The following is a 16818-nucleotide window of genomic DNA, read 5'->3' as shown; positions in this document are numbered from 1 at the left end:
ATGTCATAAAATATACTTATTTTAAAAATTGTTTTAAAAATATTAGGTTAACGGATATTTTAATTTCTATTATTCTGCAAGATGATTCCTGAAGGTTTAATGAGAAATTTGAAATGATCAGTTGATGTCTATAAATAATTCAGAAATACAATGCTAAATTTTGTACTAGACTGGTGTTATTCTTAAATTTTTCATATCAATATTTAAATAATTATTTTGTTACTTTTAATTTCAAAATTAATTGCTGGTTTAAAATATATTTCATGTCTATTCAAAGTTTTGAGATTGTTAGCTGTGAATGTGATTGTGAAGGAAGTGTCACTGACCTCTTGTCAATTTGGCACACTGAAATAGACAAAATATTCCGGAATAGGACAACGGACACATCCTCCTGAGATAAGTGAAGATATAGTACGATGGCACAGGAAGTGGACAGTGAGCAGCTACAATGAAGGGGGTGAGCATCTTCTTTGCAACTATCCTTTCGCTGATTGTCCCCAGTTTGACATTCAGGTATTTTGATGAGGAAGAACTCAAGCCATGTCCAAAAATCACACCTGATAGCAGTGTCAAAATAGAAATGGTAATTATCTTTAATTTATCAGATCTTGTTGGCTTTATTTTTATTTTAGGTAACTAAAAGCAGATTATATTTAAAATAAAATTTTATATTATATCATTTAAGTTATTAGAAAATTATTAAATAATTATATATTTTTGAAGCTTGGTTTAGTATTTTTTTTTCACACTACCTTCATACTTTACTACAATCCATGAAGGGTCTTGAGTTAAGCAAAGTAACAAGTTTGTGGCATGTCTTGACCAATAGCTAAGGGTTATATGATCTGTCATTGACACTCATTGATTTTAATATTTTAATTTCATCAGAAATATTTTTTAGTTAGCTACATATTCTATATTTGTAACATTACTAATTAAGTAATACCTCCTTATACAAATATAAATATATAATTTAAGAATTTAAAAAAAAAATTATTTACAATCTAATTTAATGCTCATAACCTTGAATATTTTAGATATCAATGGGATTTCATATACACATTACTTACAGAATTAAATTTTTAAATTAATAATTGTAATTTATATGTATTGTTAAATATTATTTTTTTTTTCACACTTATAGGCAGCAGCCTTCCAATGACTTGATTTGCCAATGGGTGAACATTTTTTACTAGATAACTCAAAAAAATGTCTCACCCAAGTCAATTACAACTTTTTTCTTCTTGTTCTATTTGCTAATTGTTAACATATTTCTAGATTTATTTAACAAATTTTAAAAATATCCAAATTAAAGGCTCCATCGTCATTATCCCTAATGAGCCGCCTCTGTCATCACTTTATCTTTAGGATATAGTCTCAGGATCTAAATGTGAAAAGATACTTGAATAATGAAGTTTTTGAATTATATCAATAAAAGCATTTTTTTATTTACTTTTTTCACTTGTTGCCATTATATTATGTAAAATATTAATTATCATTTTGCTAAAAAATATTTATTAGTAATAATTATAGTTTTTTTTTTGTTTCTGATTCCTTATAGCTCACTGGTAGATGGCAGCTTAGCCTTTTAGTACTTGATGCTGCTACTGAAGACATTGAAGAGAGCGGAGCATGTATAAATGGTGAAGTCACTGTTATGAATTCAACTCACATGCGCCAAGTTTGGGAGATGTTCACACCCTACGTTGAAAATGAGCCCACAGCTACCTTTGAACTTCTAACCACTTCATTAAGACCAGGAGTGTGGGCAGTCCATACACCACTTGGAGGTAGCTATCAAATATTAATCATTATTTGGTGAATAATTCTCTGCTTATTATGATAAATATTACTCCATAGAAGAATGAAATGAGAATTACTTAAAATTGGTATTTATTTGTTGGTTTTATGTTTTGAATATTATTTATAAATTTTGAACTACTTTAAAAATTATTGTATTTATTTATTGATCTATTTTGGCTCTACCCCTAAGGGTTATTGGTTGATCAAATAGCAACCTCTGTATTTGGCTCTAATATTTAGTCTTTTTTTAAACAAACATATTTCCTACTTCATTTTCTTTTTCTTGGAGGATCTCTTCCTTGCTTGCTCCCATCAGATTGATAGATCCTGCTCTTTTTCAATAATTCCAGTATTGTTTACGTATACTTTAGTACTCTCTAGAAAATACTGAATTAAAATTAGCTTAAATGAGTTAACGTTTTAGAGCCTAAATTGGAGCTTTTTCCGTTGATACCAGGCAATTGCATATGAACTTTTACTAACTCGTTTAGTAACATATTAAGGTATCATCACCAATAAATATTGTGAATATTATTTTATACAGATTTCCTTGATAATTTTATCCAATTAGCCTAGTCATAAATAGTGTAAATAAAGTTTTTAGGAATTTGTTATTACATGTCTCATTGTAGGTGTGTGGCAATTATTTTAGGGAACAGTTGAGTTTTTTGAGGGAATTTTCACGTTCAACGGCTCAAATTAATCAACTCGAGTCGAGCTCAAGATGCTAAAAATGATTGTACAAATATATTTAGTCTGTCCATCTGTACTTAACTAACAATTTTTGAGCTGAAACTTTTATTTATTCATAGGTTTCATGGCTTAAATTATAAATTGATATTCAAAGAATGTTTTAAAACAATTTGAGCACAAAATATTGAAAAAATACCGTACTAAATTTGATTAGTCTGGTCCTAAACATATAACACTATTTTGAGCAAACGTATCAACTTTATTCCAATTTTTTTTTCTTGAATTATTCCGCAAGATTATGTAATTGTTTTGAAACAATTTGAGCTCAAGATACTTAAAAATGAATGATTCAAATGTTTTTAGTTTGTATTTTGGTTGATATATAATAATTGTTATGAGCTAACAGCGTAATCAATTCATATGTTTGATGGCTCAAATTACTCAGTGATGTCCCATGGATATTTTGAAACTGAGTTCAAAATAGGGATATTTTTTTTAATTTAATACTGTCAACTTTCTGTTTGATTCTACGCATCTAAAAAGAGGCCCTGTGCTTTAAAGCCCTAAACTTAAACTTTTTGAAATAATGCAAGACTTTATTATAGAGAAGAAGATTGAATATCAAATGGGAGAGTTCATGCAGAGATAAACTAGTTATATTAATAATATAATATTATATTATATTTTTTATTTTCATTTTATTGTTTGCTTATTGATTTATTGTTTATATTCCTTCATTGTTGAAACATTTCCGCATTTTCAAATTTTGGCGATTACAATTGAGGAATGGAAATGGAAAAGGCTGTATCCCCTGTTCAAGCTTTACTAATGTTATGAAACCTTTATTTAAATAATTATTAATAAATTGGAAACGTGAGTGGATGAAGGTGATATTTTAACAAATATATAAATTTGAGAAAAATTGAATTTAATGATTTTTCTTTCTTATTTTAGATTGGGAAATTCAATTTCTGTCTTCTGAAAACTACCATAATTTAAGGTTTAGAAAAATTAAACAAGATTCTGTAAAGAAATGAGAATTATTTAAAATATTCTTTCATGCAAAAATCCCTATGACCTTCTACTATGTAATTTTGAAAACATTAATGTGATGAATTTAATTTGTAAAATAATTATTTCTTGTAATTTTAATAGAATAGTAAGTTCCGTTTTCACATAATACCTTAAATTATACATCTGTACCTTGGTAAAAGATGTAACAATCATTTTATTCGTTTTGAGAAAAAGCTGTCTCAGTATACATTGGCCATTTTTATTTTATTGTAGATTTGACATTGGCCCTTTCAAAAAGTCTCCAACTTGACATATTGAAAGATTAGGACATTGAAATATTTGGACATTAGCCCTTCTTTTAAGATACAAATATTTATATTATTTAAAAAATTAAAAAATATGAAATATTGATTGAAAGTAGAACCGAAATATTATTTTACTCAGGTGATGCTAACCTTGATTATTTTTTTTAAATTAGTAAATAAAAATATACCTTCCAGAGAAACTTTATTTACATGAATGATTATGATAATCCATCACGATCAACTGATATTTTTGTGAATCACTATATATTTTCTTAACCAAACTCTATATTTTTTACTTCAAAAGCTGCCTGATTATGGTTTATATTATCAATCTTCATTGGAAAACTGAGTTGCTATTTGCAAATTCTTTAACATAGTAGTTTGTACATAAGTTTGAAAGTATAATATATGTATAGTTAATAGAGCATTCCCATTTCAAATTAACTTTTTTTATTTATTTAAAATTTATCCCTCCATTCTATTCCTTCTCTAATACAAACTTTGAAGATGCCAGAGAATTCATCTTTAAATTGAGATAGAATTGAACTACAGAGTTTATGAAATATGACTAATTTAATTGTTTAATCTTAATAATCCCGAATATACGGTAAAAACTTTATTGAATTTTGGAGTATTCTGTTTTATAAAATTGTCATAACTTAGGGATGGCAAGAAATCGTTACAGAAATATGATTTCTTCAACTCATATCATCTTGTTTCAAACTAGTGGTCCCTAAACTTTTTCAACATAGCAACCATGTTGAGCTAAAAAAATATTGCAGCACAGCTATCTTTAAAGCAGTTTGAATATTTAGGAAAAGATAGTATTAAGGCAACGATATATTTTTTATAAACATTTATAATACATCAAGCCACATTTCTAACTTATGTACTTATTTCTAAGAACTAATTTTCTCAAATTTATACATTGTTTATAGAACGGATCTATTTACATCTATTTTTTTTCTGTTAAACTCAAGAACAAAAAATAAAATGATCTTTATCTTTAATACAATGAGTTTTGCTCTGAATACAACCTAAGCAGGCGGTGGGCCCTGGCTCTGGCTACTTTAATTAATCAGTCTTACAGCGTAAATGGTCTTAATATCATTACTTCAAGAACATCTTATATAAAATAAATAAATAAAGTGCATCAGGAACAGTAATAATTAGTTGTTATTAGAAATATAAGCTGAAAAAAACTCGAGATGTATTTTTTTCTATGCAAATGTTTTAAAGTTTTATCCTTTCTTGTTCTCTACCTACTTTTAAACAATAAATTTTACTATTTAAAAAATTTTTTTGGCTACAGATTTGAAACAGTTATTTTAATGGAAGAACTTTTGTAACAGGTATCTTATCAGCTACAGTGTTTGATTCCAATAAAAATTACATCCTGGTCTGCCATTGCGGTTGGCACCGTGGTGCTGAAGTTCATCTGTGGACTGCTGGAGTCACCAGGGGCAGGCTCACTCCAAAAGTCAGGATGAAGTTGAGTAAATCTCTGATGAAAGCTGGCTATCACCCATCGGAAACCAAGGTCATTACTTGGAGTATGTGTTAACAAGTTAATTCATTTTTTCATCGATAATTTTAATATTAATTTTTTTTTCTTTAACTACTGAAACTGGTAACACCATTTCATTAATAATATAAACTACTCCATACAATTGAAATAAAATTAAATTTGCATTGTGTCATATTTTATTCATACCCTTATATACCTATTGTACATACTCATACTGTTCATACCTATTGTACTCCATAAATTTCTTTTGAAGAATTGTTTTTATTATTTTCTAATAACTGATGTAATAAAATTTCTTTTTATCTAAAAATGTTTTATATTTTTTTCATTTGTATTTTGTAATATTTTCTGAATTATTACTTCTATGCTTAGTATACTTACTATGACTAATTGTAGTGCTCCCTCTAAAAAAGTTCTTACTAAAAAATTTGACAAAACAATTTTACAGTGTAAAAAGCATCTTTCTAACTTATGTAAATAATGCGAGCAATGAATCTGTTCTTAACACACAACCATGCCCCTTATGTATTAAAACTGAAAATTTCTTTATATAGACTAATTTAAGGAAGGCTAATTTTTCTCATCGCTGAAAAGTCTAAAGAAATATTTCTAAGAACATATTGGCACATTTGCAAATCCAAGAACCAGTCAAAACAAATATCACTAATATCTTATAATATCACCTGTCCTGTCCCAATTCTACAGAAAGATATAGCTCCGATTTTCTCATTTTCATAATGAATGATTGCATTAAAGATTTAATCAATTTAAAAAAATATTTCTTCCAACATTTTGCTGCTTTTCTTTGATGGTCAGGCATCTTATAAACAATTGTTTTGTTTTTTCACTTTTTGTCGAATGAATTGTAACATCGACCAGGGTTACTTTATGACAACTCTATTAGCTTTGGGACAGTATAGGAGGACCCAAGTAAAGAAAATAACCCCAGTCTACTATCTTTTGAATGCATCTTATTTAAAATTAAATTAAACTTTTTTTTTGAGTTATGCCATTATCACAGCAGCGATTTGTGTAAGACAGAACTGAATACATGGTAAATACCACAGTTGTTTCTCAAATTCTTCAAAGTAGGAGATCCTAAATCTATAAAAGAATCAAAAGTCATAATTTTTATGGAAATATTATTGATCTTCTTATCTAGAAGACAACAGAAATAAAAATCAAGATGTTAAAACTATAATTCAGTTGGATTGAACTATGAAATTTTCTCCTTTTCCATTTCATCTAAGGGAAAGAAACCTCTGTCACTCAGTCCTTCCAGATAATTCATTGTCTTCCTTTTGTTTGATTCTTGCTTCTGGCTAAAAAACTCTATTGATTGTATGTAATGCTGTATTCCTTCCTCTACAGAAAATCTCATTAATAAACCGATACAACTATTCTAATTTTTAAAACAATATTAAGGCCATTACTGATGTATTGTTAAGAATTGTTGGTCTGCAGCATGCTACAGAAAAAAATACAGTCATTTCATAACATGTTCTAAACAATCACTGTAGATGCTCCTTGGTTCATTATAAATAGTTAATGGGACCATGAACTACAATTGGAATCGATAAATGAATTCAATAAAAAACATTTTATAAAATTTCATTCCCAGTTACCTGCAGTTAAAGATGCAGTGGCTTAAAGCGTATTTGTTTATCAAGTTATTCATTTTATTAATTATATAAATATTAGTTGTTTTCTTTTTGTTTCTTTCAATCTTCAATTACATATTTATTATTATTATTATTATTTCCTAGCTATATTAGTTTGATTAATTTTTTTAATAATTTATTTTTATTGATTAAAATTATTCAATAATTATAAAAATGTAAATCGCCAGAAGTGTCTTCGTAACTCAAGACTAAACCCCAACATTATTGATTGTTTAAAGCAAATTTAACTGTTATAATAACTATGTAAGGCCTGATGGGTATAAATAAATTTAAAAAGAACAATATGTATGACTCATGCCTGGACTATATGAAACCAACAATATGCAATTATGTATTTTATTTCTGGATTGGTTCATATAATCGTCTTTCTGAATTACTCTCATCTCGCCTTACTTGCAATTCCAATCTTATTATATCTCCGTAACTTGAAATTGGTATCTACAAGTGTTAAAGGAAGATAGTTATACTAAGGACCCATTCAGAGGTTACTTGAATTGTATTCTATAATTAATCTTTAATTGTAATAACAGCATTTGTTGATGAGGCTTTTTAGAACCATTGATTATGAAATCTGTGCAGTCTCTTGGCGACATATATTTAATTTTGTCTTTTACTAACCTAATGATATCTGAGTTGGCGAAATGTTGGTTATGAGCTTACTGGTATTTAGGAGACTTAAGGTTGATTTTTAAATCTTTTAATTATCAGATATTCTAAATTAATCATTACATTATTTCTTGCAACAGAATCTTCACCCCTTTTACATTGTTATTCATAATTATAGTTACTAACATATTCTTTGCCAATTTCTTCTTCTTAGTTTGTTCTTTCTATTTATACTCAAGTCAAGAAATTTGTCGATAAATTCAACTTGAATTTTAGAAGACATAAAATTTTTTCACTAGGATATTGTAAATGGACTTTTCTCTTTAGTTTGAAGCTAGGATGCCTTCAAAATATGTTCGATGGGCAGTTTTATTACTCCTACTAAAATTTCAGGTATCACATATCGAATTCAAAAACTAAGGTGGTTTTAGTCATTGTTTAGAAAAAAATATTACTTATCTAAATTCTTAGGCTACATAATCACTTATTTTTATTATTATTTTTTTTGTGAGCTGAATATGAATATTAGTTAGTCAAAAGGAATAGAGTGTCAAATCTCATTTGTAATAGTGGTTTACTTATTAATCTATTATGTTTTAAACACATCAGAGCTCTTGATTAGATATTGCTCTGTTATTCCCCGTAGAAATCATTAAAGCATATTAACAGTTGCCAAATTTCAACAGCTTTTCCTTATGCTGATTTATCTTCTCATTTCCAGTTATACTTACAGGTAAAGAACTAGGTATCTTTATAGGGACTTGAAAAAAATTTAACAAGATGCTATAAATTTAATCTCTTCATGTTTTTCTAATATTTTATTCAATACTACTTTGATAAAATATGTATACATATATCTGTGCTCAGTTGATATCAACAAAATATTATAAGTAAGGATGGGATTTTTTTATTTTTACACTTTTTTTTCTACATCTTATATAAAAATGCCTAAGTTCTCTGGGAAAACTGTATGATACTTTTTAATAACTTTATTTTACATATTTGTGTTATAAGATATAGTTTAGTCCATATTTTACTTTTCACTTTTGTTTCTTAATATATTTTTTGTAAATTGAAAATGATTAAAAAAATTCATACATAAAAATTACAACATATTTCTCAATTATTTTCCGAAAAGCCTAAAATTAATACACAAAGTTATGAAAGTTGTCAATTTCTATGTAATTCTGGGCTCCTTTACTCTTCTGTGAGGAAATCATTCCTTATGGTATCTTTCAACTTACAATCAGATTTAAGTTAAAAAAAAATTTCTCCTCCACATCTTTCGGAATTCTGTATCTCTTCTAATACCGTATGTACCTATTATGTTTGAGGATGTTGAACAATATATCTATCTATTGATATATTTCAGAAAATTCCAAGCAATTTGTTTTTGAAAACTTAAAGGTGCATCTCACTTTCAAATTTACTGATGAGAAAGGTGGGTCAGACGAATGAAAACAACCATTACAATTAAATGTTGTTTTTTCTTTTTTAAAACCTTCTTTTAATAAATCCAAAAGTTGTATATGTTTACATATTTTGTTATCTGGCCACAGATACAATGTTTCTTGTTGATTCATTACAATAAGCTTTTGATTATATTAATCCTTAATTAAATTAATTGTCAATTTAAGAAGTTATTCAAAAATAATCATTATAATAGGTAATGATCTGCAATACTTACATAAATTAATTAGATTAGTCTATATTAACTTTATATTGAAGGAAATGTTTTTTTTTAGAATTTTTATTAATACATATAAATAAGTTACTTTCAATTACTCTTGAACTATTTACTAAACATTTTATAACAAAGATATTATACAAAAGAATGATTAAAAAAGAAAAATCTAATCAAGATGATTTTCTTTTTTCATCCACTTACTACTAGAAATTAAACTTTTTACATAGTTTGCACAGCTGATTGCATGGATTTTAACAAAAGAATATATAAAACACGTAGGATTTAAAACTGATCACTCATAGTGAATATTTAGTTTTTACAATCTGTACTCAAATAATACTAAGTAAATTAAATTGTCAAGAAACATTTTTTTAAAAATAGTTTTTGGTTTAATTAGTGTTCAGATCGAGTTTGACCAGTTTTTTTTTTTTTTTTGTGTGTTCTACTTATATGATCTAAGATAAAAACATATCATATTAATATTACAAATTGTACAATAAATGATAATTTCCAGTTTATGTTACTTTAATTGTTGGCAGTTCTAGGACCTCCGTGGCAACCTGTGAAAGTTGTGTCAGTATGCTGGATGAAAACTTTAATCATTTAAAATTATGAATAAGATAGTCGGGGGTGTGGTCAAAGGAAACAAAAAATAGTTAACAACTATTTCTTTGCCGATGTTTTGTCACACTCTGTAGAGCTTCTTCAGGGCTGTTCCAGTTAAAGAAAATGAAACAGTGACTGTTTGACTGACTGACAATTGACAGTTTTGATTTCTTTCAACTGGAACAGTCCTGATGAAGCTCTACAAAGTAGGGTGAAACATCGGCTAATAAATAGTTGTTAACTTTTTTTTGTTTCCTTTTTATCGGACCCCGACCATCTTCTTCATAATTTGAAAAAAACGGTCAATCATTTAGATACATAATACTTTAATATTTTAGTTTGGGCTCACACTTTGTTTGTATAATTATGAGAAAAAAATATTTCAATAACATCATAAATTGTGTTATAAATCGTTGAAGTGATGTTGAATAGTTTACTTCACTTAAATTTTTGGATTAGATTATGTCAGTGGTTTCCAACTTGTAGTCCACGGACCAGTGGGGGTGCCACACAAGCTTTAGGATAGACTCCGGGAGAGCTCTAGTAGCACCTATTCTTTACAATTATTGTTAAAATTGTGTTATTGTTTACCTTTCTTGATGTATTAGTGTAAGAGGAAAGATTTTTAACTAATGATTATTACATTGTTAAATTGCTTCAGAATGCACTTTTGAGCAACCTAATTTTAAGCATTTTCCAGGGGGGCCTCCCGGATTAGGGGTGACCCTGCCTTGGTTGAATTTCTGGCTTAGTGTTCTTTAGATTTCTGTGAATTGGGGGTTACCAACTATAATTTTAAATCTGATAATTTATTTTCAGGATTAAATTGCTGGACCCATGTGAAAGTTTAGATAGCACTCCTGGGACAAATTTGTATGTTTTTAAATTTTGCTTAAAATTTTATTGCTGCAATGTAAAAATATCAAGATTTTGTGATATATTTTTTTTTTAATTCCATAGTAGAAACAAAAATAAAATCAAGATCTTAAACTTGAAAAACAATAAACTACCGTAGGAAACTGGATTCTGTGTTGTCACAGAGAATGATAACCCTCAGTTAGTTAGTACTACTACACATACTATGAAGCATTTGTATAGGTGTAAGGGCGTCCTTTTGGGAAAAATACTAGAAGAATTTCAACATTAAGTGTTCTTATTAGTAGAGGTGGCATTTACCTTTCTTTCCCAAAACCCATAGCCAAGAGGCAAAGGATGGAAATAAATAAAATGTAATGAAACCTTAGTTACTGAGCTTGGGAATGTGGAAAATCATTGATGAATTTGGTGAACAAAGATAGTTTTTATTAAGGTTAAAGAAAAAAAGATAATTGATTAGTTGATTGTTGTGATCACTGCTAATGATAAATATTAACAGGTAAAACTCAGAACCCAAATATTTAACAATTATTATAGACATATACAAATTATAGCTGTTGAAAAGTGATGTATGAAATTATTTGAAAAATAAATAATTTAAATTGAATAAAATTAAAAAATGTTGTCATAATTAGTTTGTTATGGATATTTCAGTAATTGAAAGATTCATTTCTAAGTTGGCTTTTTTAAAGAATATTTTAAAGGTAACCAGGGTTAGAATTGGAAAATAATTGGCTGCATTTATTTACATGTTTTCCAAATCAGTGTCTAACATTTTGGTGATTCATTTTTTTTTTTTTAATTTAGTTTATTATATTATAATATTCTCATAAAATCTATTACCTACTTTAGATTCCGAAACCTTGAACATCATAACCTCATTTAAAAAAATTATAAAGAAAATGATAGACTTAGTGGATTTAGAGTTAATAGATAAAAATTATGTATCGGACAAAAATTAGTAACACATGGACATTAATACTTGTAAAACTAATTTTATATGAATGTACTTTTTGTATGTATTTCTTCATTTTAATTCTGATTAATAAACACTACAACTTGAAAGGGAGAGTATGGATGGAGTGGATTGGATGGAAAAATATTGGAATAATGAATCTTCTCCCTACCGCATCCGCAAACTCAAACATAAAGTGGTTTACAATTTTAAACATTTATCCCCTATGATTATTATGATTTAGACTACATTAATTTACAGTACATTGATTTATTGAATTTTATCTCATTAACTTCCAAGCACCATGCATTGGCTAAAAAAGAAATCAATATTTTTAGGCGAACTGTGCTTTACTTTAAACATTTCATAGCAATGGAAATTATAGCACACGTAATATCTATTCATCATTTTACTGCATACATAAAGGCTGTTTTGATAGTAAGACCATCTTGAGATGTGGAAGTAATGATCTTAAGATTTGGTTAGTGGTGATAGAATTATAGTGATGTTGATAATATTGATTTTTCAGTTCGTCTAACCACACCTTCAGCTACTTTCGGACATTTTATAGGTGGTTCTTCTTTCTTTAAACCAGTCAAAAATTTGAATGATAATATAATAGAAAGATCTTGGTGAAATTCCATTTCTTTTCAAAAAAAGTTTTTAGCACACTTTGACAGTTAATTTTGTTATTGTAAGCTGTAGGTATAAATTTAATCAGGTATATTTAATTTCCTTACCCTTAATATTATTGTATTAAAGAAAGAAGGATAAAAAAGAGATACTTTCATTTTAGTTTTTAGTATACAAGATAAATTATATCATTTTTTTTTCTCTAATAAATAAGATGAGGAAAGAAAAAAATTGTTGGAAACTGTTCTAACTACAAAACACCATACATCCTATTTTTTGTTTGCTATGCTCCATTTTTTTTAAAAAGATTAAAAAGATGGAAATCTGAAATCCTTTTTAATTCATCTTTATGACTGTATGTCCTAGGAAAGAAAAAAAATAAAGATGAGAAGATAGTTGACTGTGGATAATATATATGAGGAGAAGATGGTTGGGGGGGGGGCGGTCAGAATATAACACAAATAATTTGAAATAACTTATTTAATAGTGTCAATGTTTCGGCCAGAATTACTAGCCTTCATCAGGAATAAGAACAAAGAACAGGATAACAACCAATGAACACAAAAAATAAAATAGAAATAGAATGACATAAAGTAAATAATTGTACAAAATGATATTAATACAAAATAAAGTAAATTTTAAAAAAAATCGCTTTGAATGTATGTATTTTTTAAATTGTATAGTTATAAAATCTTATATTAAAAAAAGACTATTTTTTTTTTCCAAAACGTTATATGATTACCTAAATAAGTATTAACAGTTAGATGCAAACTTGATATATACATATATATTCTTCGTAGATTTGGCTTTATATTTCTTAAGGTCATACTCGAAGTTTTTAATGAATTTTTTTAAAAATATATTTATCAAAATATTAAATTGATGTTAATATTTATTAAAATATTTAAATTATTTATTCCTAAAAATGTATACACAATTCAAAAATTGTGTTATGTACTATCATTACAATGCGTAAAAAGTAAACTGTTAATAGTAAAGGTTAATAATGAGGAATAAATAAAAAATAAAAATATCTTTCTAAATATAATAAGTAGTTTATGTTATTTATATATTTGGACATTTAATGCATTGGCAACTCTGTTATAGGCCTAGAGATATTTCCCCGCCAATCAGATGTTAGGACGAGTATAATTTCATTAAACCCTCTGACTCCTAGTTTCAGTTTCATTCTCTCTTTATTATAATGTCATTCTTTCTATTGCGGTTCGGAAATGTGTTGAAAGTTATTAAACTATGTGAAACGTATTATAAAAGTGTTAAGTTTAGTTCATTTCTTCCCGTCGACTCTTGGTTAATATACTTTTCAAAACCCATTGTTCTACAAAATCTACTGTTTATATTTTAATGAATATAGCAGATCATTAACTTCAAGAAATTCGGACGATATTAGACCATCATAATGAAGGTATGCTAATTAATTCATCACATATTTTATTTATACATTCTTGAGTTATAAAACTAGAGTAAAAATAATTATTTATGCAAATGCACATATTCGGGATGTTTGAATTCAATTAGCAACTAGTGTTGAATATGCAAAAAAATATTTGAATATCGTAAAGTTTTATTTAAAGCTGTCTATCTAAATGAAACTATTTTCTTACTTATTCGATATATCTATTACGTGCAGGATACAAAAGTTTAAGTTAAATGAAAATAGAAATTTGCTATTTAATGATAATTTAGTATTTGTGTGTCAGTTCTTCCTGGGGTAATAAAGTTAAATAATACTAACAAGTATTTAATATTTTTGGGATTATCCGTTATTTTTTAAAATTGAGGCGTTTAAGATCCAAGTGATTTATCAACAATTTGAAAACAAAGTTTTTCATACCATAATCTCTACCAACTAATGTTTAACCCATGATTTAACTGTAAAACCGATCCATATTTTGTTAAACCAAGCACCAAAAGATATCTGTATTTCCAAACATATTCTGAATTTGATTTGAGTTTTCCTTATGCACTAATGTTTTAGATATCCTTACACGGTTGATTATTATTATTGAAACAGAATAATCGAAGTTATAATTTATATATATCACGAATAATCGATGTTATTTGACCCCATAGGTTTCAGTTACTATCATTATTTCTCCGCCATGGTTGTAGGTAGGATTTCACCAAGGGTGGCATGGGACCTCAGTCCATTACACACACATATACATAATACATATATATCTTATCTTATGTATAAATCATCTTTTATGTGTATATATTACCTTATATATATATAAAAAGGAAAAGAAAGATATGTAATTCCGCATTTGAAGAAATACCTTAACCATTTTATTGCTACTTGATAAAATAAATTCATTACTTTTTAAATTTTTATTAGCTATAATCACAATAAATCATCGAAAATCGAGCATAAACTTAATTATTGTACATAAATATATACATTACACACAATAACTACAAAAAGATAAGAAGTGATGAAGAGGATTTCAAAGAGAGCATCAGCCTTCTGGGATTGCTGGCAAAAATATTAACCTCCTCTTCTACGATGGTTGCCTTCTTTAATTTATTTTCAACAAACATTCTGAGATTATTAAAATGGCTTATTAAAAAGTTATAATAGGAAGAATGGAATCTAAAAAAGGTTCTTTTTTATTTGTTTCCTCAATTATTTTTAGAGATAAGTATATGACGAATAATTGTGCCCATTGAATTTTACCTTTTTTTTATCAAAGAATCTAATATCTACATATTATCTCTTCAAAGGTGTGGTTGTGATCTTGTGAAACGTGAGTGTGCCAACTCAACAATGTTACCTTACTAATTATAGTATGTTTTCAGAAAGAAATCATCTTTAAAATAAGTTCACTGTTTTTTTTTTTTTTTTTTTCCTAGGCTCCACTCTGCCCCCCTCCCTCCCGCCCACTCCCATGTTCTCTGATATGCTAAAAACATTCTTTCCTTTTTTTTTCCTGTAATTTAAACTTAATTTACACTAGAAATATTATTACTCATTTAACAGGGGTCTTAGATACAGCAAGCTTTGTTCTCAACTAGTGCAAAGGAAACGGGAAATCATATTTCAAATTGTAAACAACCTAATACGAGTATGTAATTCGATTCGCTTGCCGTTAGGAATGAAGAAATTCAATTGTATGAAACGTTTTTCTTTGGTTGATTATAGGCATTTTTTAAATTATATTCTCTCATTACATATTAGTAAGAACATTTAAATTTTATAAACCCAATGCCATTTTATTATTATTTTTTCGCTATCAAACAGTTGCTTGTTAGCATTCTTTTTTTTATAAATCTCTTGAAATAATGAAATTCCGTACCACTACAACTTATAATGATGATGGGTCAGGGGTTCAGTACTTAGTAAGGAAGTACTGTTTCTTCAATAACGATTTATTTGTTATTGTTTTTTGTGATCAACGCTCAGCTGCCAGATAATTGCCCAATTAAGGGTTAACTTCATGAGGGTCCCTGAACCCACAGAGTTGACATACGGCTACAATTACACAATAAATAGTTATCTGCCACTGCCTGATTCGAAACGTAGTCTTTAGAATTAAGTACACAGCGGTTTACCACCCCGCTTCCCTTTTTTCAAAAACAGAATAAATTTTTTAAATGATAGAAATATATTCCCGTTTTATTGCAACAATTAACTGAAGTTGATCATAAGCCAATACATAAATAATAAAAACTACTATTGATTATTGCTTAATTGATATTGATTTTTCAATTTATAATTAAAGTGTTATGTACACGTCAAACGGAGTTTGAGTTTTTCATCTAATATTTATCATATATACCATATACATTCACTATCGATGTAATATTGCTCAATATATCCCTTGCACGTTCAATGTTATTTACTTCATCAAAAATATTGAAGTAAATTCAATAAAGACTGAATAATTTTGATTTCGGTTAATAATTCATAATTAGATAATTTAAAAGTTTTTCGGACTCTACCTATCCAAAACCCACTTTAAACTTAGTTTTTTTAGGAACAAAATATGTTAAATAATGTCAAGTACCTAAATTAACTGATATTCATAATAAAGGGTAATATTCCGTACTAAATTTTACACGTGAAAAAAATAAGGAAACCGTTTATTTAACCTAATTAACAATCAAATTTGTAAATTTATCTTGTAAAAAAAGTAATTCTTAAAGTAAGAGTTGGCGAAATAATAAATTGTTAATCAAAAACAAAAAAATACTTAATAATCCCTTAATCAAAAACAAACACTAAGTGATCTGAATAGTCAATATTAAAAAAAATAAATCCATCAAGATGAACCATAAATCAACTAAAACTGAGTTACTATCAACGAAGATTAAATTATCCAACGTTTTGAACAGCTAATGATTGCTAATATTTAGGTGGAATTTTGGGATTTTATATCAATCGAACGTATAAGGTATAAATATATATA

At 27.4% G+C, this 16818-nt stretch overlaps 1 protein-coding gene across 1 annotated transcript; it reads left to right on the top strand.

The window, feature by feature from the left end:
* The first annotated feature begins 374 nt into the window (after positions 1 to 374).
* LOC106688375 (uncharacterized) lies at positions 375 to 5653 on the top strand. The gene is made up of 3 exons (XM_014432795.3): positions 375 to 583; positions 1562 to 1790; positions 5168 to 5653. The coding sequence occupies exons 1-3, from the start codon at positions 449 to 451 to the stop codon at positions 5377 to 5379; spliced, it is 576 nt and encodes a 191-aa protein (XP_014288281.1). The 5' UTR covers positions 375 to 448; the 3' UTR covers positions 5380 to 5653.
* The last annotated feature ends 11165 nt before the right edge of the window (positions 5654 to 16818 follow it).

This window comes from Halyomorpha halys, unplaced genomic scaffold (assembly GCF_000696795.3).
Source record: "Halyomorpha halys isolate HHAL.00 unplaced genomic scaffold, Hhal_1.1 Scaffold1117.1, whole genome shotgun sequence".
Lineage (NCBI taxonomy): Eukaryota > Metazoa > Arthropoda > Insecta > Hemiptera > Pentatomidae > Halyomorpha > Halyomorpha halys.
This window is presented reverse-complemented; position numbering and strand designations above follow the sequence as displayed.

Coding starts and splice junctions, on each gene's coding strand:
- LOC106688375 (XM_014432795.3), top strand. CDS start 449: ATGAAGGGGGTGAGCATCTTCTTTGCAACTATCCTTTCGCTGATTGTC. Junction 584..1,561: donor GCAGTGTCAAAATAGAAATG/GTAATTATCTTT, acceptor GATTCCTTATAG/CTCACTGGTAGATGGCAGCT. Junction 1,791..5,167: donor AGTCCATACACCACTTGGAG/GTAGCTATCAAA, acceptor CTTTTGTAACAG/GTATCTTATCAGCTACAGTG.